Source organism: Balaenoptera musculus, chromosome Y (genome assembly GCF_009873245.2).
Source record: "Balaenoptera musculus isolate JJ_BM4_2016_0621 chromosome Y, mBalMus1.pri.v3, whole genome shotgun sequence".
Taxonomy (NCBI): domain Eukaryota; kingdom Metazoa; phylum Chordata; class Mammalia; order Artiodactyla; family Balaenopteridae; genus Balaenoptera; species Balaenoptera musculus.
This window is the reverse complement of record NC_045807.1, coordinates 1,056,396-1,080,607: the sequence shown is the minus strand read 5'-3', so window position 1 is coordinate 1,080,607 and position 24,212 is coordinate 1,056,396. Positions and strand designations below refer to the sequence as shown.

The following is a 24,212-nucleotide window of genomic DNA, read 5'->3' as shown; positions in this document are numbered from 1 at the left end:
AAGAATCTTTATACTGCTGTGACTCCAAAAACAATGAAATGGGCTGAGAACTGAACATTATATATGAATGAAGTAACCTCACAAAAAATGGCCCCAATCTTTTACTAGCAACCAACTAATGTGAATTACTTGTATTTTATGAAACACTAATTATACATGTGTTTGATATGAGTTAAGAAAAGCAGGTGTTGACTTGTATTTCAGGGCCATCAAGAAATGGGGACCTGGATTTTGTTTGCCTGCTTTTTGGGAGCAGCCTTTGCTATGCCTGTGAGTAAAGAGCAATGCTTAATTCCACAAGCTTGGAAATAAAAAGCTGCCACATATTTGGTAAACTTCAGGGTTTAGAACAGGATCAGATGTCCTCAAATGTCTCTGTGTTTAAGAAACTCTTTGAAGAGCTTCTTATAAAAATATAGATTCCCAGATGCCTCTGCCAAAGATTCTGATTCAGTATAGCTGGGGTGGGGTCCAGGGCTCTGCATTTTAACAAGCACCCAGGAGATTCTATTGAAACAATTAGCTTGAAAATATCATTACCCATCTCTAGCTGGAAGAAATTTTGGAAGGGACTCTTGAAAGGCCTCCAGAGTAAGTAGTTAATCAGCCTTAGATACATATACAAAAATACCAGTTTTACATGAAATCCAATTTCTTACAAGTCTGTAAATATTTTCCTGCCCTCCAAACTGCACTGCTCTTATCTTTCAGAGGGTTAGATTTCTGTGTTAGGAATTCCCTTCTTGAACAACCTCGCTGTTCTCAGAGGCCTCATCCTTTTCGTGCATGTGCACATGACTTACATGTTGTTGTCCAGAATCTTACTTATGCCCAATACATAAGTATATAGTTCACATTCAAATGTACCAAGGATGAGGAAGTCTGACCAATTCTCTGTAAACATAGGTACCTAAGGTTAGAGAGGTTAGATCACATGTCAGCAAAGCAGGCTCCATTTGCTATTCAGAAGTCAGCAAAGTTTCAATATCTATTTCCTCTCTTCTCTCACACCCACAAGACCAAGATTCTGTACTCTGCCTTCCTGAAATCCTGCACTGTGGCAATTCCTAATCCCCTGAGGGCCCCCACATTACAAATTCAGTCCTTTATCTGCTCTTCAATTTAACACTCTTACTCTATGAGGGTTTATATCCAGAATACAGAGGAAAGGCAATTAGCTGACTATAATAATTCACACTCAGATGAGAGGAGTAAACCCTCTTATGAAATATGAGCATTTCAAGAGAATAGAGCCTTAATCAACTCGCTGGCTGAGGAGGATGATCTGCATGATTCTTTCTCCTCTTCCTCTCCCCAGCACCAGGACCAAACAGAATTCCACAATGCAGGCATCAATAACTTGGCCTCCACTTTTGACAAGACAGACAGTCCTGGATTAGACAATTATTCAGGTTGTTTTTAATTTTGAACTTTTAATTTTTTCTGTCATAAGGACAGTGACAGAATAATTTTTAAAAAATAGCCTAAGCTTCATAAATCAACTGTTTCATTTTCCATGGGATTTACAATGTTTCCACTTTACCACACCCATCTTGTTTTAACATTCATCAAGATATCACACAGAGTTGTTTGTTTTTGTTGTTGCTGTGTTATTTACTTTGCATGCAAATTATGAGTAATCTCTTTGGTACTTAAGCACTTATCCGCCTCCTGATCTATAAGGGAAGGTTTGTGAGACAGTTCTCTTCTTCTTGGTATTTTATAATTGTATAAGAGAAACATATCGCTCTTCCCAACATGGAGTGAATTTGAACAAGAAATGAAATGATGGGTGAGATAGAGTAGGATTCATTGACAAACGTGTAAGGAGGGGTGTCTGAAGATTACCGGAGGATAAATGTGTGCTGCTTTCTGCCCCCAGGTTATTTAGTTATTCTGGACCTCTTTAAAATAAGATGGCTCCTCTCCTACACAGTGTACATGTTCAAACTAAAAGCAGACCTCACATACATTCTGTCCTATATAGATTTTTAAAAAGTAGTTTCATTCTCTCTTAATGTGAAAATTGCATATTGACTTAATCTCTTCCTCTCTCTCTCTCTCTACTTCTTCCTCTCCATCTCCCTCTTCCTCACCCTCATTCTTTTCCTTCTCCTTTCCACCTCCCTATAAAAACTACTGCCTCATCCTGGCACCCTGGTTATATCAACTTCAGCTATGAGGTAATTTTTCTCTTTACTAATTTTGACCATTGTCTGAGTTAACAATGCACTGGGTTCTGTAAAGAATCTCTTGATTCTTCATTCAAGATGTTTCTCAGTCCCACTTTTTCAGTTCTTACTACCAGCTTCCTGGTTTAAGCCCTGATGAGTCACCTCAAGCCTGCATTGCCCCAGAACAGTCCTACCTGGCCTCTCTGACTCAGTTTCTCCTCTTATATGGCTATAAAATTTATCCATCATGAACTACCACTCAGGGGAACTGCACAGTAAGGCAGAAATGAACTCTGGCTGAACGACTTTGTTCTGTACCAGCCTGTGAAACATGGGGAATCAGGTAAGATGTTATTTAAGATCCTTTCCAGCTGGAAAACTCCTAATTCTAAGATGTTCATACTCTATGCATCTCCCTCATTTGTCTTTACTGAAATATTAGTGACCAAGTGGTCTGTGAGACATTCTGCAGAGCAATGGAAAGCATGAGATTTCTGGAAATTGGGTTTGAGGCTCTCCTCAACCCCATACTAAGCATGTGACCTTGGGCAAATCATTTTCTCTCTCTAGAACTTTGGTTTCTTCATCGGGAAAGGGAAATAATGATAATACTCACACTTCAAAATATGTTTTGGGAGCAAAATAGTTAAGTTTTATATAAAAGGTGCTTTGTTAAGTATAACTTGAGCAAGGTTAAGAATTGTTCATTGTATTGATACCAAATGCTGTACTACTACATGAAGGAGTCCCCAGACCTGAGGTGAACCAAATACATACTGTTTAGAAAGGAAGGAAACTCTTCCTTCTTTCATAAGTTCAAATGACAATCTATGAGCCTGTTAACTCATACAAACTAAAGAAAAGTGTCAAAAAAATTTGAGGCAAGATTTTCTTTTAAACCTTAAAAGGTTGACATATTTGACCTGAAAACCTGTGTTTCTAGGATGAGGGACAGTGTTTCTGCCTCCTTTATCTTTTTCATTGTGACATCAAATCAAAAAAGTATATAATTAATGTTATATCACATTAATTTTCCATTTTGTTTTTCTCTTGCAAAGAACAGCAGGAGCCGGGGAACTAAACAGACTTACTACTTTTGTAACCTCTGTCAAGCTCAGGAACCTCTTTAGCTCTCCCTGACCTTGTCTGTAAAAGTGAGGGTGATGATACTTGCCTCAGAGTATGTGGGAAAACATGAAAAATGTGTGCCATGGATGTAAGGTAGAGCCTCACACATAGGGAGCACCTGACAAATGTTTACCTTATTCTTTCTTCCATAGAGCTCATATTTTCAGGTTGTCCGTATTGACGGGACTGCATCAGTGAGTGTATGTTTCATGTAACTAAATTAAAACAAATGTATTCTAATGTCTCTTTCTCCTAAGGTGCTTACCCCTCTGAAGTGGTACCAGAACATAATAAGACACCTGGTATGTAGATGTTTTTGTTCTTTATTCTCTTAAAATATTAAGCATGCATTTCAATTCCCTTTTAAGTGAGGTAACATATCTATGCCACATATAAACACTAATGGGAAATCTAGTTTGTAAAAGGTCATATCTGTATACACAGTTAGAAATTCTTGCACAGGAAAAAATGAATAAGCGTTAATATTGTCACAATGACAAAGAAAACATTGCTACTTCTCCAGCTGGAAGTGTTGATTGAAAAAAAATGTAGCACATGAGTGTTGTGAGTTAATTTTTATTTGGGACAAGGTGAGAACTATAGCCCAGGAGACACATTTCAAATGGCTCTGAGAAACTGCTCCAAAGAGGTAGGGGGGAAGGTCAGTATACATGTGATTTTGGTGAAGGAGGAGTATATGCAATCAAGCACATATTTTTTGCAGAAGGTTGCTCCTAGTCATGAGGAGCAGACATGAAGGATTTTAGTGCTTTTCTAGATGTGAGGAGATGCAAGAACTGGGCTTATAAAATTGCTTCCTGAAAATAGCTAACCATCTGAAAACCGGTTGTGCCAGTTTTCCCAGAGCACAGAGTGGCTCATTCCTGATCTCCACCCTGAACTTCTTGCAGGGGGTGTTGAAGGTCAGAAGCTGCAGTGGCTCATAATTTAATCCTTGTAGAAGCAGATGGCAAGTGCCAATGGCAAGTGACAATTTGTAGGTGACAGATGTCAGTGGGGCTGATGGTAAGCCCGACTCTTTGCTTCTCACCAGTACTCGACCTACGGTTACGAACCCATGGGTGGCTGGCTGCACCACCAAATCATTCCCGTGGTATCCCAGCAGGCTGCCCTGCCGCCTCATCACCACTTCCCCATGGTGCCAGCCCAGCAGCGCGCGGTCCCCCAGCAAACCATGGTGCCAGTTCCTGGCCAGCACTCCACGACTCCAAGCCAACCCCACCAGCCACACCTTCCTGCGCCCGCCCAGCAGCCCGTCCAGCCGCAGCCTCACCCGCCCCTGCTGCCCCAGCCGCCTCTGCCTCCGATGTTCCCCATGCAGCCCCTGCCCCCATTCTTCTTGACCTGCCTCTGGAGGCTTGGCCAGCAACAGACAAGACCAAGCGGGAGGAAGTGGTGAGTACACCGTGAAGTCGCCGCAACACCTATGAGAATGGTAAAGCGAGACTAGCCCCCAGAGTTCTCAATTCCCACACAATCCAAGGCCTATTGTTTCAGTAGTTATAGTTCAATAACTCTTAACCCTAACATGCATTGCAACTTTATATTATAAATGAACTTGCTCATCTATGTGACATTTATTGTGGGTTCAAAAGCTACAATTATTTTGAACTCTAGCTATAATATGAATTACTGTAATACATTCATTTTAAGGACAACAGTTCTCCTTATCTTTCAATAGTTTGACTAGCAATAGTGGTCTACCATTACACAGAAATATATAAAAAGAGTACTTTGGGGCTTGAGGAGATGCAAATATTAAACAGCTTAAAAAATGATAGTTGGAAAAACTCTTTAAAGATGTAAAGGAATATTATCTGTGTTAGATGGTTTTTAGTGAAATTTGGAGGCAGCTAAACTAGACAGACTTCTAGATTCCATTTCATTGCTAGGATTAAACATAAATTTTAGTAAGAATTTTTCATAATTTAGCTCAAAATTTCCTTCTGCTACAGGAAGTTTCTGCAAATAAATGAGAAGTAACCAATAAGGAGACCTTCATTCATTCCTACAAACCCTCATTGCTCTGTATTAAGTTTAGTAATTCTAAAATTTATAAATGCTGTTGGTGATTTGCTACTTAGAAACAGTGAGGGGTGAGGTAGAAATGACCTGAATGCTTAGCGTGGATAAGTGGGTTCTAATGTTGTCTTTGCCCCGAAGAAGAAAATGGTATTATGCAAGTTATTTCAAACTTATAGATGTCTGTTTTTCCTATTTCTAAAATAGTTAAAAGTGATCATTTTAAAGGCTCTGTTTAAGTATTTGTACTTACAGTACAAATAGTGAATTTTTTTTTATTTTTTGCTTTTTAAAAGAGTTTTTATTTACTTCCATGGTTCTTGATTATTTACTTTAGTTAAAAAAAAAAACCTTAAATACTACTCTGCTTTTTATAACGACTTCATTTTTTTCTCATTTTTACGTCTTTATGTATTATTTATATTTTTATTCTTTCACATTTATTACTTGAATCACTTAAAAAGCTGTAAGATTTCCTGTGAGTGTAACAATAAGACACATTCACAACAAATAGTGAAATTTAAAAACAATTAATTATTTAAAAATTAACAAAAGTGAATTATTCAATTAATAAAAATATTTTTATTAAAAATAATTTCCCAATAAATTTTATATGCAACATAAGATTTCATGATTTTGCTACATTTATGAGAAATTGTGACTGAATTTTTGAAAATTGATTGTATCCCAAATACTGTGGTACCTATAATTATCTTAGTCTAAGCTGCATGTTCTATCATTATACAAAAGATACATTTCTTTATTTATTAATAAATAGGGTCATAGATTTATATTTCATACAATGTCAAAGCTATACATGGGAAAATGCTTTGGTTACATAGTTTAAACTCTTAAAATTTAGTTTCTGAATTTGTAAAATTAGGATAAGTGGACCTTCTTAGAATTGTTTATGGTAAACAATATGAAATGATTAACTGGGAATCTGTCAGGCAGGGAATCCTCAAAGAAAGATAGCTCTTATTATTTTAATATTATATAATGGTTTTAAGTGTTTGAAGTCAGGGGCTACCTTCATGGACACCTCATATCTAATGATAGAATGACAAAGAGCTTTTGGAGATTATAAAGTCTAACTTAATGTGTAGTATATATTTTTTTCAATAAAACAGAAGATGTTTATAGCATTGTATTATACATGGTGCTTTCTAGCAATATTTGTAAATTACTTTAAGTGTTCCTTTTGTTATTTTTTTCAGGATTAAAAGATCAGAAAATGAGAGAACCAAATGATATTTCAGTTGCTCTTAGGAATGACACAAGAATACAATGATATGTGGCTACAATCAATTTACTAGTAAATTCTGTAACTAAAATAAGTACCATTAGAAGCCAATAAAATATTTAAAAAGTTATTCATGTATTATTTTTGAATTGAATTTAAACTTCATGTCACTTGAAGGAACATGTAATTTACAACCTACAAACTGATGATTTGGAAAGTAAGTAAAACTATTTCTTTTTGGAGTAAATTTAAAATATACTACTTCAAATCTTTTTTTTTAGCATTAGTTTGTACATGATAAAGTAAAAAACATATGACAAGTGTAAAGTCACTGAACCTAAATTCTTGGACAGTATTTGTAAGTGAATTAGGACTTGGAACACTGATTTATACTTCATATCATTTATGAAGATCTGGTCTTTTGAGTCTACTGATTCTACTGAAAAATATTTTTAAACAAAATTATGTGATATGGTTAATAATATATCAAATTTAAAATTACTGAATTATTTTTGCAAAGAAAACTTCTATTTAATGGTTCTTTGAATAAAAAATATGTAAATTTTATATACAAGTCATTTATTTTACTTCAGAGTTTTTAACATGATAAATTCTACTTTTATAATCTTCAAATGGACACACATAATGGACTCAAAGTGAGTTTTCTTTCTGTCTCATATTTAATCTTGAATCTTTTGTTTCTTCTATACTCACACAGAATTATAAACTGTCTTTGCAGTTTTCCTATTATGTGTTTATGCACTACCCACAATAACTTTATTCCAGTACCTTCATAATTAAGCACTCAATCATTTCCTTTAATGAATAAACATAACTTTATTAGGAGAGTGTTGACATTGAAACAAATAATTTGATTTTTAAAACTTTAAGATTCAATAAAACATGCATTGAATTAATTTTTAATCAATTAGCATGGGGAAATTTTAATCAAAATAATAAATATTTAATAGTCACTCTCTAGGGCAAGTTAGTGTTCTATAGCCTGGTAAAAATGGTAAGTCTCTATCCTTAAAGAATAGAATATACCAAAGGAACAAGATAAGCTCACAAATAATGGTTAAGAGAAGGCCTAACAGCATTAACACTATGACAGAAGTATAGTCAAAATGCCCTGGCAAATGTGGCAGACGTCATTAGCTAGGTGTCCAACAGCTTTCCTTACCACTCCTTCCTTGTTGGCAGTGCTGGAATTAATCCCAGCATCAGGCCTTCCACAGATTCAAGAGAGATGAGCCCTCTCCCCTGTCCCACGGAACAAATGTTCACTCCTCCATGCAAATTATACCATTGATTACCATAACTATGTTTGTCTTGCCAGAGACTGGTTAAGGGATGGGTTGTGGTGGAACCTGAACAATGACTAGAGCTAAAAGGAATATCTGCTAGATGAGGAGGAGCTTCTGGATCTATTTATTTGATGATGTGCTGCCTAGAAATGTGACTGACATCTTGTGATGACTCCTAGTCAAGTGCCCTCTACTTAAATAACCATTCTGTATCCTTGAATTCACTAATCCTGCAACCATCAGTCTCTAGTGGGAAGACACTTTTTTTGGTATGTTAGTGTTTTTCAACGTGGGCCATAATCAATTAATGGGTTATGACATCAACTCCAGGGTCTTCATTTATGTCACACTAACAAACTGTATCTTCCAGTGATGCCAGGCTTTTCTGGCTAGGATCAGAATTAGTTTGTCAATAACTTCTTTGAAGAGAATCCTTCCTCTCTCTCTATCTCTCTATCTCTATCTCTTTGTCTCTGTATCTGTTTATATGTATCTCCTGCTGAGTGCCCCCAAATACATGCTGCCCTGTTTGCTTTTTATGGTTCATGAAAATACTGCCCTTACATTTACTCCTGTTGAGAAACATTTTAAAGACTAAGTTTAACATGAAGACTTCAAAAAAAGTATAAAATGGAAACCAAATACATTAACAAACTAACAAATACTGGTGTGAATAGCTATGGGAATCACAAGAGAAATATCATTTTAACCAACTTCCCACTGTTGACCAAAAAAATATACAACCTAAAAGTTGATCGTTATGTTTTATTTGGCAGACAAAACTGTGGACTTAAGCCCAGGACAGAGCATCTCAGATAGCTCTGAGAGATGCTCCACAGAGACAAGGGGGGAGCTAGGATATATAGGAATTTTTGCAACAAAGACCAGGTAGTCTAAACATCAAAAGATGATTGTTAATTAAACAGTAAATTTAATTAAAGAAAACCAGAAATTTCAACTTAAGGATTTTAACACTTTTCTATGAATGGGAAGATATAAGAGTCTGGGCTCACTGAAATCATTCCTTTGATATGCACCTCAGCTATCTGGGGCCAGTATCCCAAATTTTCTCATCCTGAATCCCCTAAGGGTGAATCTTCAGGGGTGGCTGCAGCAGTTGACCACTAGATAAGGGGGCATCCTGCCTCCATCCTGAGTTCCCTCAGGGTTCACTTTTGGGGCAGCTGTAATGTGATGGCTTGATGGCTGCAACATCCTTTGTTTACTGATGTGGCAGGCAACATTTTTCATTTACATAACATTTCTAGACTTTAGTCATCTAATTGTCTTTAGTTTTGCTTTACCAAAAATTAGTCATCAGCCTTTATTTGTTGTGAACTTCTTGTTATTGGAATTTTTACTTTATGGTTATGTTATTTGGTTTTTAATTACTTTTGTCCCTGCTATAAACTGAATGTTTGTGTCCCCCTACCCCTCACTCCATTACATATATTGAAGAACTAACCCCCAGTGTGGCTGTGTTTGGAGACTGGCCTCTCAGGGAGTAACTAAGGTTTACCTCATAAGGATGGGGCCCTGTTCTGACCAAATTATTGTTCTTATAAGAATAGACACCAAAGAGCTCTCTCTCCCACACATGTTAAGGAAAATAAGCACACAGTAAGGAAAGCCCACGTAAGGGGGCACAGTGAGAAGGCAGGCATCCACAAGCCAGGATGAGAGGTCTTACCAGAACCCAGGTTGGCCAACACCTTAAACTTAGACTTCCCAGCCTCCAGGAACATGACAAATAAGTGTCTGTTGTTTAAACCACTGAAACTGTGGTATTTTCTTGTGGCAATCTGAGCTACCTATTTGGTCTGGAGTCTTTATCAGCAGGAGTCATTGGCTGTCTCTTAGTTATTCAAAAATACTTCCCTGCTGGGAAGAATACAACTTGCCTCTCCAGTAGATAAATAGGAATACTTGAGGAGTATTTGAGGCCCAAAATATTAACATCAGTAAATCATACCTGTATACTTTATCAAAAAATCAAGATCAATAAAGTCCCTGTGTAAATAATAACCCTATAGTCAGGAAAAGATACCTCAGGGTCCAGTATTTGTTTTCTTCTTGTTAATCAAAAAAAATAACAATGTTAAAATATCTAAACATTGGCACAACCTCTAAACCTTGTTTTCCTCTCCAAAAAATGTTTCTTGCTTTGAATTTGTGAAAGGTGGTTTTTCTGGGATAAGTTAAGGGACCACACAAAGCAGAGCTGGCTTCCCAGTATAATGTGGAGTGTTCAGACTCCACAAGCAGATTATCTTGGCTCACAGTTATGACCTTTGCCTCTCTGCTGTGGAATCTTAGGCAAGTTTCCTAGCCACTCTGTGCTTCAGTTTCTTCATCACTAAAGTGTAGTAATATCCACTTCTGAGTCCTTTCATATTAATGAACCACAATCCTGACATATAGTCAGGAGTCAATAAAATTTCACTACAGTTCTGACATTTAGAATGTTAAGGTTTCCAACGTCTAATGCACCTCTTATTTATCAGTGACCCTTTTCTGTCAAACAGCCATGTGAATATCTCATTTACTGATTGCTCTGTTGCATAATTCCTTAGGAACATGACCACATATCGTCTACTACCTGACACTCCAGATACAGTTCTTCAAAATCCCAATGCCATAATGCCAGCCCTAAGACTGGAGAACTCAAGCTGTGAGCTTTCCTAGTTTATGCTATGCATAATTCTATATTATGCAGCTACTTGTTCCTACCTTGTTTTCCAGTAAGCAAGTTTCTTGAGGCAGATTTAGAAAAGCACTGGAAATTGGTCAGTGTGCTTAATATCTGCTCAATGAACAATTCACTTTGATTCTGTAATGTAAAATTGATCTCCATAATAATATTGAACATTTACTGAGTCTCATTATACTCTAGACATTATTCTAAGCAAACGGCATGTCTTATCCCTTTTGGCAGTCACAACCTTAGAGAAGTACACCTTTCTCTATCCTCAATTTATAGATGATGTGTTGTCTAAATTTTGAAGTTTAAAATGAAATAAGTCAGTCTTTAAAACAGGAACACACCCTGCCTTATCTTGGATAAATACCATTTGAAAGTTAAGCTAATTTTTCTCTACCTCTAGGATCCTCATTAAAATAATATGCATTTATTTACAACAACAAATATGAATTCAATATGATCAAAGTCAGAAAACTGTTCTCCTTTGTCACTTAATATTTCCTGTCCATTTGTCTTTGCAAAGACCTGCTATGTAACGAATATTAAATCAAACAAAAGAACCCTGATCTAATAAAAGCTTTGCAGTTGCATGGAAAGAAAAAAAGAGTTTACTTTTGTGGTAAACTGTCACAGCAGTGGAAGAAACCTCTGTAAATATGGACAAGCATAAATACACTAATTCTGGGAAGCCTACTAGGTTAGGAAAGTCATGGCAATCAGATAAGACCATGTACCTGGCTGTGTGTAACATCTCAGATCAGACAAAGGCAGACACCTAGATTTCTTCAGAGGAAGCTACAGGGGGAAATATTAATTCAGGTTTGAAAATCCAGACTTCCACCTCTCCTATTTTCCTTCCCAGGTAGTCCAACAAAAGCATACTTAACGTATATGGAAAAGCCATTCCAAGTAAACTTCTGAAATTCACCGTGAATGGAGAGGATAAGAAGGCTGCTGATATATTCTTAGCATAACATTGAATTAAGACTAATGGGCTAGAATACAATCTCTTTATCTAGGAATTAATGTCCAGGTTAAAAGATATAAAAAGATTCACATATTTTGATAGCTTCCAGCACTGAAGCCTCCACAGCTGTTAACTACTGAGGCAGCAAACTGGCTCACAACGTCCTGACAAGATTAGAAAATCTTTATTATACGTACAGCTGCATGCAATAACAAATGTAGGCTCAGAAGGTTTACAAAATTCCATTTTTTCCCCGGATGAAAACTGTGGGTTCAACCTGGTTACCACAACTATGTTTCTTAATCTGAAAATAGGAACAATAGAACAACCTTAAAACATTTTTATTTTTAAAGACAGTTTCAGATTTTTAAAGTACTTGTTAAATGTTGCTGAAATATGTCATTGCTATCACCTGGATTTACAAAAACAATTTGGGAAACTAAAAAGGGAGAGTGTTGGGTGGAAACTGCCTTTGTGGGAAAACAAGTCACAAAAGCAGTTTTCTACCCACCACTACTGTTTTGAAGTAAGGCAAAGACTTGGTATTATGATTCTGATTATTTAAGGTAATAACAGCTATAAAATAAACCAGGTCTCATGTTGTGGTTATTACCTGTTTCTGTTACATGTTCTGGAATACATTAAATTAGAACATTAAAAGATCTCCTTAGGAATATTCTAAACTAATAAGGTGGATTTAGAGGTTATTCTTATGAATCATAAAAAAACCCAGAATTACAAGAAAAAAACAAATTTAGGTTTTCTTCCTGGAACTTAAAGTTGTTTTAAATCCAATGTGGCCACCACCTTCAAACAGATTAAAAGCAACTTAAGCACAGGGCATCCTTGCAGTAACTTTCTGACAGCTGAAATATAATATTTAGTTGTTACCCTCTCTTTTTTTCTGAGGGAAAATGATCTACTTTTTCAAGTAAAACAATCACCTTTAAAATTAGAGTATTGCCTCTAGGGGCCATTGTACATTTTAACTGTTATTAAGTAAGACTGAATTTAGCAGGCAATGCCAAGAAGAGAAATACCACAGTGGTCATGGTTATAAAAATCTAATATTGTTATATAATCTTATTTCCACTAAGTTGCATTAATTATACAACTTATTAGTTTATTATTATTATTATTACTATTATTAACTTTTTTTTTTGGTTTCCAAATACTTCATCCTTCCAAATTACTCTAGGACACCATGAACAAATGACTTGGAATAGCTAAGTAATATTCCACTGTATATATGAACCACATCTTCTTTATCCATTCATCTATCCACGTCCTGGCTATTGTAAATAGTGCTGCAATGAATATTGGGGTGCATGTGTCTTTTTGAATTATGGTTTTCTCAGGATATATGTCCAGTAGTGGGATTGCTGGGTCATATGAGAGTTCTATTTTGAGTTTTTTAAGGAACCTCCATACTGTTTTCCATAGTGACTGAATCAATTTACATTCCTACCAACAGAGGGTTCCCTTTTCTCCACACCATCTCCAACATTGCTTGTAGATTTTTTAAATTAATTTTTATTGGAGTATAGTTGTTTTACAATGTTGTGTTAGTTTCTTGCTCTACAGCAGAGTGAATCAGTCATGCATACACATATATTCACTCTTTTGTAGATTTTCTTCCCATTTAGGTCACAACAGAGCATTGAGTAGAGTTCCCTGTGCTATACAGTAGGTTCTCATTAGTTATCTATTTTATACACAGTAGTGTATTTATGTCAGTCCCTATCTCCCAATTTATCCCACCCCTCCTTTTCCCCCTTGGTGTCCATACGTTTGTTCTCTACGTCTGTGTCTCTATTTCTGCCTTGCAAACTGGTTCATCTATACCATTTTTCTAGATTCCACACAAGTGGTATTATATATTTGTTTTTCTCTTTCTGACTCAGTTCACTCTGTATGACAATTTCTAGGTCCATCTATGTCTCTGCAAATGGCACTATTTTGTTCCTTTTATGGCTGAGTAATATTCCATTGTATATATGTACCACATCTTCTTTATCTGTTCCTCCATCAATGGACATTTAGGTTGCTTCCATGTCCTGGCAATTGTAAATAGTGCTGCAATGAACACTGGGATGTATGCATCCTTTAAATTATGGTTTTCTCCAGATATATGCCTAGGAGTGGGATTGCTGGGTCATATGGTAACCCTATTTTTTAGTTTTTTAAGGAACCTCCATACTGTTCTCCATAGTGGCTATACCAATTTACATTCCCACCAACAAGTTAGGAGGGTTCCTTTTTCTCCATACCCTCTCCGGCATTTATTGTTTGTAGATTTTTTGATGATAGCCATTCTTACAGGTATGAGGTGACACCTCAGTGTAGTTTTGATTTGCATTTCTCTGATAATTACTGATGTTCAGCATCATTTCCTGTGTTTGTTGGTCATCTGTATGGAGAGTGACAGAGACCTTTGGTGGTGGAAGGATGAATTGATTTTCTTTCTTATCTAATTAACTTACATTCAGTATGGGGCACATATCTGAAGTGGACAGATGGATGAAATTTTACAGATGATCACACCCATGTCACCATCACCCAGAACAACCTCCCTCATTCCTCTTTCTAGTCAATAGCTCCCCCAAACTACCACAATTGACTAGTTGTGCTCTTTTTGGACATTGTGCAAGAATCAGATAGCTTGGATTCTACATCTGACTTCTTCTGTCCAGTATTATGCTTAGAAAATTATTCAAGTTTCTGCCTGTTGCAGTAGTTTGTTCCTTTTCACTGCTGTGCAGGAATCCATCGGGTAACTTGCCATAATTTGCTAATTCATTCTGTTGTTCATAGACATTCGTGTTGTCTCCAGATTGGGGCTATCATGAACCCTGCTGTCATGTTCATTCTTGTGCCTGTTTTCTGAAGGGATAAATACTCATTCTCTTGAATATATGCCAGGAAATTCCTTGGTCCTGTCCATTTGTCTCTCTCTAGCTTTTGTAGATGCTGCCAAACTCTTTTCCAAAGTGGTGCTACTGCTCTCTGCTCCTCTCAGCAATATCAGAGAGTTCAAGTTTCTCTACATTCTGACACTATTGCCAGCTCTTTTAATTTTAGCCATCTGGGCTGGGACGTCGTGTATCACTTTGAATTTTCCGGATGACTAATGATGTCAATGACATTAACAACTTTTCTAGGCTTTCTCATCCCTTGGATACTTTTTTCTGTGAAATACCTGTTCAAGGCTTTTGCCTATTAAAAAAATTAGGTTGTCTGCTTTTTTCTTATTGCTTTCTAGGAATGTTTTATATATTCTGTTTTTTTACTCTTGTAAAGGTGTCGTTGATGACTAGGAGCTCTTAATTTTAATGAAGTCAAAAGGTAAAATTCTAAATATAGAGCTGAAAGTCTTTTGTCAGTCATATTTTCTACCTTGGACAAAAGTCAGACTCCATCAAAGGAAGAGAGCGAAATCCCTGTTCCAAGAGAGTTGAAGAAAGAGTCCTGCCACCTTCCTCACCTCCAGCCCAGCTGTCCCTGGGTCTCGCTCGGTCACTCCCTTCCTGTGGCCTGGATATTCCACTCATCCTTCAATGCCATGATGTCCTTAATTCCAGCATCCTTCTGATAAAATCCCCCTTTAACTTAAGCTCATTCAACTTGAATTTCTTTATGTGAAACCCAGTGATCCCTATTTCACAGAGGAGGAAACTGAGGCTCAGGGAGATGTTGTGATTTGCGCCAGGTACCATACTTCTTAGTCTGGGGTTGAATTCAGACCCCAGCTCTCTATGAGGGTGACTCAGGAGACCCTGGACAAGGGGTTTGGGGACAAGGCAGAGAGAGGTCAGGGTTTGTGATGAGAAGGTAGAGTGACTGAGCCCTGGGGACTGAGGTGTGGGTCAGAGGGAAGAAGGTCTGGGTCAGGGACATGGTCTGGGCTGGAGGCAGCAGGTTGGGAGATGGGGGCTTATGATGAGATAATGGCTGGGAGAAGCCTGGGCAGGGCTGGGGTGAGGGCCAGCAGGTGTGATCCTGCTGAGTTTCCAGGTGAGCCTGAGCCTGGCCTTGATGCTGGCCCAGACCCTGATCATCATTATGTCCATCCCCCTGACTCTGGAGTCTGTCCAAGAGAGGAGGGAAGGAGCGTGTCCTGAGCTGGAGAGAGATCCCAAGATGAAGTCTCCTGGCCCTGCGGGGAGAGGCTGAGGCAGGGTGCGGTGTTGGTGGGGGTGGGTTGGGGAGACCTGTCCTTCCAGCCTCTTTGGCAGGGTGTGTGCTTATGTGCACGTGTTCATGAGGATGTGCAAGACCATTTTCCTGAGCTCTGGAAAGCCTAGTCCATACTGTGGCTAAAGGCTGAATGGGGCCTGGAGTAAATAAATACCACTTAAATTGTAATTATGTGCAATGAGGCCTTGTAGACTGAACCCCCCCCCCCAAGTAAGGCAGTAACAGCTGGGCCTCAGATCCCACACACACACACACACACACACACACCTGCAAGTTAATAGCAGCATGCATAGACACATACAGAGACACATAGAAATGGAGATCTAAGCTCTAAGAATCATCCAGAAAGTCACACAGAAATAAACAAGTGCCCACACTTCATGATAAGAAGCTAACTGTCGCTCACTCAGTGCCAGACATCTTAAATGCTGTGTGGTGTGGTAGGTATTATTATTATTATGTGCATTTTAGAAAACTGATGCTCAGAGATTCAGACCAGGCCTCTGAGATTCTAAAGCCTGGCATCTCAGCTGCTAATTCCACCACACATCACATACCTAGAAATGGAGAGAAGCAGACAGGGGTAACCAGAAGCCCAGGTACCTGCACAGAAATAGAAATGCAGAGGCAGGGCCACAGGCAGATGGCACAGGTCACCAGCCTTACACAGGGTGTGGTCCCCATCTGTACCCCTAGTACACTTACTTCACCCCAAGCTTCCAGAAAATACCGAGGTCTTTGGGGCTGAGAGGGTTACCCCAGCCCAGAGTCTTACCTGACAGCCTTGGCAAGCATCTTCTCAGATACCACAAGTTGAAAACACGTTGGGCAAGTGAGTGAAATTTAGGGGAGCCCCCTCCTGCCTCCCATCTGCTCATATAGTCACACTCCATTCGCTTGTCTGCCCTCCCGTACCAGGCTCCAGGCTCCGAGGGAGAGAGAGCTCTTCTTGCTTCCCACAGCCTCACTGGGGAGATAAGCAAATAGCCAAGCCTTCAGAGCCTCCAGGTTTTCAGCCCTGGGCTGCTCCACAGAATCACTGGCCCCACCCCTGACCAATCAATCTGATTATCTGATTGGTTGAATGGGGGTCTCTGTTGGAAGGGCATGGCATTGGTATGTGTTAACACCTCCCCAGGGAGTCAGGAAGGCTTCTCTGAGGGGGGCCAGCAAAAACCACCAAGCTGGGGCTCAGACAGAGCCAAGTCCCTTGGGAAGTCACACATGCTGTTCAGGAAGGGCTCAGGTGCCCAGAACTGCTCACAGGATACATTTCTCGGTGGCTGTCACTCAGTGTGTTTTTAGGCAAAAGACCAAGCATTCCAGGCTGACTGGAGCAGGGTCCCTGACAAGACACGGTTTAGAGGTGTAAGTGGCTGAGGTCAGGACTTGATTGCTGACTACGAAGGAGCCAGAAATTTGGTTTCATTTCATTTTCCAGATCCAAATGATTGAGATTGGCTCCCTGGGGTATATATTGCAAAGGGTTCCAAGACCACAAGTAGGCTCAGTGAGAAAGAATGATGTGATCCATTAGTGATGCCTGCCACGGCCACAGGTGCAGACAATGGTGGAGTATATTATACACTTATCTCCTTGATAAGGTTAAGTTCAGAAACTGGGTGCTGAGCTGAGGTCAGGAGTCAGGTAGAAACTGAGGTCAGAAACCAGCAAGTGGCTAAAGTCAGGGATTAGCTAAAGATTAAAGCCAGGTACCAGATTGTGGAATGATGTCATGAACCAGAGTACTGCTCTAGTCATAAACAGAGGGTGATTGATCTCAAGAGCCAGCAGTGGGATGGTGTCCTGGGTCCCCATCTAGGCTCTGAGAGCAGAGTGCTCTGATATTTGGCATGTCTGCCATGACAAATGTAGGGAATTGTTGTCATGCATGCCACTGATCTGACATGCCTCAGCCCAGACTACTAACCAGCTCTCTTTCACCTCGCCACTTCCCCTGGTGCTCTATTTTTTTAATGAGCTTTTTGGATATATAATTCACATACCAAACAATTCCCCCATTTAAAGCATAAAATTCAATGGTTTTGAGTATATTCAAAGGGTTGTGCAATCATTAGCACAATCAATTTTAGAAGATTTTCATCACCTCAAAAACAAATTCTGTGCCTATTAGCCGTGCTAAACCTCTCAGCTCCTGGCAACCACTAATTTACTTTCTGTTTTCAAGGATTGCCTATTTTGAACATTTCATGTAAATGGAATAATATAATATGTATAATATGTCGCTTGCTGCAGCTGGGTTCTTTCACTCAGTATAGTGTTTTCAAGGTTCATCCATGTTATTACATGTATAAGAAGTTAATTCCTTTTCATCTTTGAATAATATTCCATCATCCAGATATTTCATATTTTGTTTATCCATTAATTAGTTTTATGGACATTTGGATTTTTCCAATTTCTGGTTATTATGAATAATGCTGCTATGAATACTCATGTACAAACTTTTGTGTGGACATACGTTTTCATATCTCTTGGGCATATACTTAGGAGTACAGTTGCTGGGCTGTATGGTAATCCTGTGTTTAACCATTTGAGGAACTGCCGTTTTCCAAATGTCTGTACCCTTTTGCATCCCCATCAGCAGTGTATGAGGGCTCTGATTTCTACACATCCTTAACAACACTTGTTATTATCTATCTTTTTGGTTATAGCCTATGTGGGTGTGATGTTGCATCACATGTGGTTTTGATTTGCATTTCTCCAATGGCTAATAAGGTTGAGCATTTTATCATGTGCTTATTGGCCATTTGTATTTTTTTGGAGAAATGGCTACTAAGATTTTTTTTTTTTTTTTGTCCAATTTAAATGTGTCTTTGTATTGTTAAGTTGTAAGACTTCTTTATACACTCTGGATACTAGACCCTTATCAGATACAGAGTTTGGAAATACATTTTCTCATTCTGTGGTTGCCTTTGAGTTTTTTTTTTTTTATTACGTTATATTTGCTTTACAATGTTGTGTTAGTTTTTGCTATACAGTGAAGTGAATCAACTATAAGTATACATATATCCCCACCCACTTGGACCTCCCTCCTTCCACCACCCCTCATCCCACCCATCTAGGTCATCACAGAGCACCAAGCTGAGCTCCCTGTGCTATACAGCAGGTTCACACTAGCTACCTATTTTACACATGGTAGTGTATATATGTCAATCCCAATCTCCCAATTCATCCCAACACCCCCCTTCCCCCACTGTGCCCACACATCCATTCTCTACATCTGTGTCTTTACTTCTGCCCTGCAAATAGGTATATCTGTACCATTTTTCTAGATTCCACATATTTGTGTTAATATATGATATTGGTTTTCTTTTTCTTAATTACTTCACTCTGTATGACAGTCTCTAGGTCCATCCACCTCACTACAAATAACTCAATTTCATTTCTTTTTATGGATGAGTAGTATTCCATTGTATATATATGCCACAGCTTCTTTATCCATTCATCTGTCAATGGGCATTTAGGTGGCCTCCATGACCTGGCTATTGTAAATAGTGCTGCAATGAATATTGGGGTGCATGTGTCTTCTTGAATTATGGTTTTCTCAGGATATACGCCCAGTAGTGGGATTGCTGGGTCATATGGTAGTTCTATTTTAATTTTTTAAGGAACGTCCATACTTTTCTCCATAGTAGCTGTATCAATTTACATTCCCACAAACAGAGCAAGAGCGTTCCTTTTCCTCCATACCCTCTCCAGCATTTATTGCTTGTAGATTTTTTTGATGGTGGCCATTTTGATCCAAAATGGTGTGAGGTGATAATTCATTGTAGTTTTGATTTGTATTTCTCTGATAATTAGTGATGTTGAGCATCTTTACTTTTACCTCTTGTTCATCTTCATGTCTTCTTTGGTGAAATGTCTATTTAGGTCTTCAGCTCATTTTTTGATTGGGTTGTTTGTTTTTTTGATATTGAGCTGCATACACCGTTGGTATATTTTGGAGATTAATCCTTTGTCAGTCGTTTCATTTGCAAATATTTTCTCCCATTCTGAAGATTGTCTTTTTTGTCTTGTTTATGGTTTTCTTTGCTGTGCAAAAGCTTTTAAGTAACATTTATTAATTTTTGTTTTTATTTTCATTACTCTAGGAGGGGGGTCAAAAAATATCCAGCTGTGATTTAGGTCAAAGAGTGTTCTTCTTATGTTTTCCTCTAAGAGTTTTATAGTGTATGGTTTTATGTCTTTAATCTATTTTGAATTTATTTTTGTGTATGGTGTTAGGTAGTGTTTTAATTTCATTCTTTTACATGTAGCTGTCCAGTTTTCCCAGCACCACTAATTGAAGAGACTCTCTTTTCTCCAATGAATATTATTGCCTACTTTGTCATAGATTAGGTGACCATATGTGTGTGGGTTTACGTCTATCCTGTTCCATTGATCTATATTTCTGTTTTTGTGCCAGTACCACACAGTCTTGATTACTGTAGCTTTGTAATATAGTCTGAAGTCAGGGAGTCTGATTCCTCCAGCTCCATTTTCCTTTCTCAAGATTGCTGTGACTATTCTGCATCTTTTGTATTTCCATACAAATTGTAAAAATTTTTTTTGTTCTAATTCTGTGAAAAATGCCACTGGTAATTTGAGAGTGATTGCATTGACTCTATACATTGCTTTGGGTAGTATAGTCATTTTCCCAATATTGATTCTTTCAATACAAGAACATGGTATAGCTCTCCATCTGTTTCTGTCATCTTTGATTTCTTTCATCAGTGTTTTACAGTTTTCTGAGTACAGGTCTTTTGCCTCCTTAGATAGGTTTATTCCTAGCTTTTTATTCCTTTTTGTTGCCATGGTAAATGGAATTGTTTTGTGAATTTCTCTTTCGGATCTTTCATTGTTATTGTATAGAAATGCAAGGGATTCCTGTACATTAATTTTGTATACTGAAAATTTTCAAAATTCATTAATTAGCTAGAGTAGTTTTCTCGTGGCATCTTTGGGATTTTCTGCATATATTATCATGTCATCTGCAAACAGTGACAGTTTTACTTCTTCTTTTCCAAATTGTATTCCATTTATTTCTTTTTCTTCTCTGATGGCCATGGCTAGGACTTCCAAAACTATGTTTAATGGTAGTGGTGAGAAGGGACATCCTTGTCTAGTTCCTGATCTTAGAGGAAATGCCTTCAGTTTTCACCATTGAGAATAATGTTTGCTGTCGGTTTGTCATATATGGCCTTTATTATGTTGAGGTAAGTTCCCTCTATGCCTACTTTCTGGAGAGTTTTTATCATAAATGGGTGATGAATTTTGTCAAAAGTTTTTTCTTCATCTATAGAGATGATCATATGGTTTTTACTCTGTATCATATAGATTGACTTGTGCATATTGATAAATCCTTGCATCCTTGGAATGAATCCCACTTGATCATGGTGTATGATCCTTTTAATATGTTGTTAAATTCTGTTTGCTAGTATTTTGTTAAGGATTTTTGCATCTATGTTCATCAGTGATATTGGTCTGTAATTTTCTTTTTTGTGATATCTTTGGTTTTGGTATCAGGGTGATGGTGGCCTCATAGAATGAGTTTGGGAGTGTTCCTCTCTCTGAAATTTATTGGAAGAGTTTGAGAAAGATATGTGTTAGCTCTTCTCTAAATGTTTGATAGAATTTGCTGGTGAAGCCATCTGGTCATGGACTTTTCTTTGTTGGAAGATTTTTAATTACAGTTTCATTTTCTTTACCTGTGATTGGTCTGCTTATATTTTGTAATTCTTCCTGGTTCAGTCTTGGAAAATATTACCATTCTAAGAATTTGTTTCTTCTAGGTAACCCGTTTTAGTGGCATATAGTTGCTTGTAGTAGTCTCTTATGTTCCTTTGTATTTCTGTGGTGTCAGTTGTAATTTCTCCTTTTTCATTCCTAATTTTACTGATTTGACTCCTCTCCCTATTTTTTCTTGATGAGTCTGGCTAAAGGTTTATAAATTTTATTTATCTTCTCAAAGAACCAAATTTTAGTTTTCTTGATCTTTACCATTGTTTTCTCCATTTCTATTTTATATATTTCTGCTCTGATTTTTATGATTTCTTTTCTTCTACTAACTGTGGGGTTTTTCCCCCTTCATTCTCTAGTTGCTTTAGGTGTAAGGTTAGACTGTTTATGTGATGTTTTTCTTGTTTCTTAAGGTGAGTCTGAATTGCTATAAACTTCCCTCTCAGACCTGCTTTGGCTGCATCCTGTAGGTTTTAGCTTGTTGTGTTTTAATTGTCATTTGTTTTATGTACATTTTTATTTCCTCTTTGATTTCTTCAGTGATCTCTTGGTTGATTTTTAACGTATTGTTTAGCCTCCATTTGTTTGTGTTTTTTACAGTTTTTTTCCTGTAATTGATTTCTAATCTCATAGTGCTCTTGTTCAAAAAGATGTTTGATATGATTTCAATTTTCTTAAGTTTCCCAATGCTTGATTTGTGACCCAAGATGTGATTTATCCTTGAGAATGTTCTGTGTGCACTTGAAAAGAAAGTATATTCTGTCACTTTTGGGTGGAATGTCCTATAAATAACATTAAATCTATCTGGTCTATTGTGTCATTTAAAGCTTGTGTTTCCTTATTTATTTGTCTGGATGATCTGTCCATTGGTGTAAGTGGATGTTAAAGACCCCCACTATTATAATGTTACTGTCAATTTCCCCTTTTATGGCTGTTAGTATTCACCTTACTTGTTGAGGTGCTCCAATATTGGGTGCATACATATTTATAATTGTTATGGCTTGCTCTTGGATTGATCCCTTAATCATTATGTAGTGCCCTTCCTTCTCTCTTGTAACAGTCTTTATGTTAAGATATATTTTATCTGATATGAGAATTGCTACTCCAGCTTTCTTTTGATTTCAATTTGCATGGAATATCTTTTTTTCCATCCCCTCACTTTCAGTCTGTACATGTCCCTAGGTCTGAAGTGGGCCTCTTGTAGATAGCATATATACCAGTCTCATTTTTGTATCCATTCAGCCAGTCTGTGTCTTTCAGTTGGAGCAGTTAATCCATTTACAGTCAAAGTAATTATCGATACGTATGTTCCTATTACCATTTTCTTAATTGTTTTGGTTTTGTGTTTGTGTTTGTGGGTCTTTCCTTCTCTTGTGTTCCCCTACTAGAAAAGTTCTTTTAACATTTGCTGTAAACTGGTTTGGTGGTCTGAATTCTCTCAGGTTTTGCTTATCTGTAAAGCTTTTCATTTCTCTGTTGAATCTGAATGAGATCCTTGCTGGGTTGAGTAATCTTGGTTATAGGCTTTTCCCTTTAATCACTTTAAATATATCTTGCCACTCCCTTCTGGACTGCAGAGTTTCTGCTGACATATCAACTGATAACCTTATGGGAATTCCCTTGTATATTATTTGTTGCTTTTCCCTTGGAGCTTTTAATATTTTTTCTTTGAATTTAATTTGTTAGTTGATTAATATGTGTCTTGGTGTGTTTCTTCTAGGGTTTATCTTGTATGGGACTGTCTACACTTTCTGGACTTGAGTGGCTATATCCTTTCCCATGTTAGGGAAGTTTTTGACTATAATCTCTTCAAATAGTTTCTCAGACACTTTCTCTTTCTCTTCTCTTTCTGGGAGCCCTATAATTTGAATGTTTGTACATTTAATGTTGTCCCCAAGGTTTCTGAGACTGTCTTTATTTCTTTTCATTCTTTTTTCTTTATTCTGCTCCTTGGCAGTTATTTCCGCCATTCTGTCTTATAGTTCACTTATTCGTTCTTCTGTCTCAGTATTCTGTTATTGATTCCTTCTAGTGTATTTTTCATTTCAGTTATTGTGTTGTTCATCACTATTTGTTTGTTCTTTAGTTCTTCTAGGTCCTTGTTAAACATTTCTTTCATTTTCTCTATCCATGCCTACATTCAATTTCTGGGATTTTGGATAAACTCTACTATCATTAATCTGAATTGTTTTCCAGGTAGATTACTTATTTCTCTTCATCTATTTGATCTTATAGCTTTTTACCTTGCTCCTTTGTCTGTAGCATATTTTTTTGTCATCTCATTTTTTTATTTATTTTTTTGATGTGTGGGGCTGTGTTCCTGTCTTTCTGGTTGTTTGCCCTGAGGAGTCCAGCACTGGAGTTTGCAGGTAGTTGGGTAGAGTCAGGTCTTTGTCCTGAGGTAAGGACCTCCAGGAGACCTCACACCAATTAATATTCCCTGGAGTCTGAGGTTCTCTATTAGTTCAGTGGTTTAGACTTACCACTTCCACCACAGGAGCTCAGGCCAGACCCCCATCCTGGGAACCAAGATCCTGTAACCTGCATGATGTGGCAAAAAAACACCCAGCAGAACAATAAGAATAAAAAATAAAATAAATTAGAAAAATGAAAAATATATTAGGAAAAATAAAAATATGAATGAAACAACAACAAGAGAAAACAGAATCACAAACAGAAAAAAAAAAGCAGGAAAAGTTAGAGGGCAGGGCTT

General features: G+C 37.6%; 1 protein-coding gene across 1 annotated transcript; it reads left to right on the top strand.

Annotated features, from left to right (window-relative positions):
* Positions 1-216: 216 nt before the first annotated feature.
* LOC118889461 (amelogenin, Y isoform-like) lies at positions 217-4,733 on the top strand. The gene is given in 6 exon segments (XM_036841223.1): positions 217-283; positions 2,149-2,183; positions 3,455-3,496; positions 3,560-3,604; positions 4,357-4,654; positions 4,657-4,733. Coding segments are annotated over 6 exon segments (564 nt in total).
* The last annotated feature ends 19,479 nt before the right edge of the window (positions 4,734-24,212 follow it).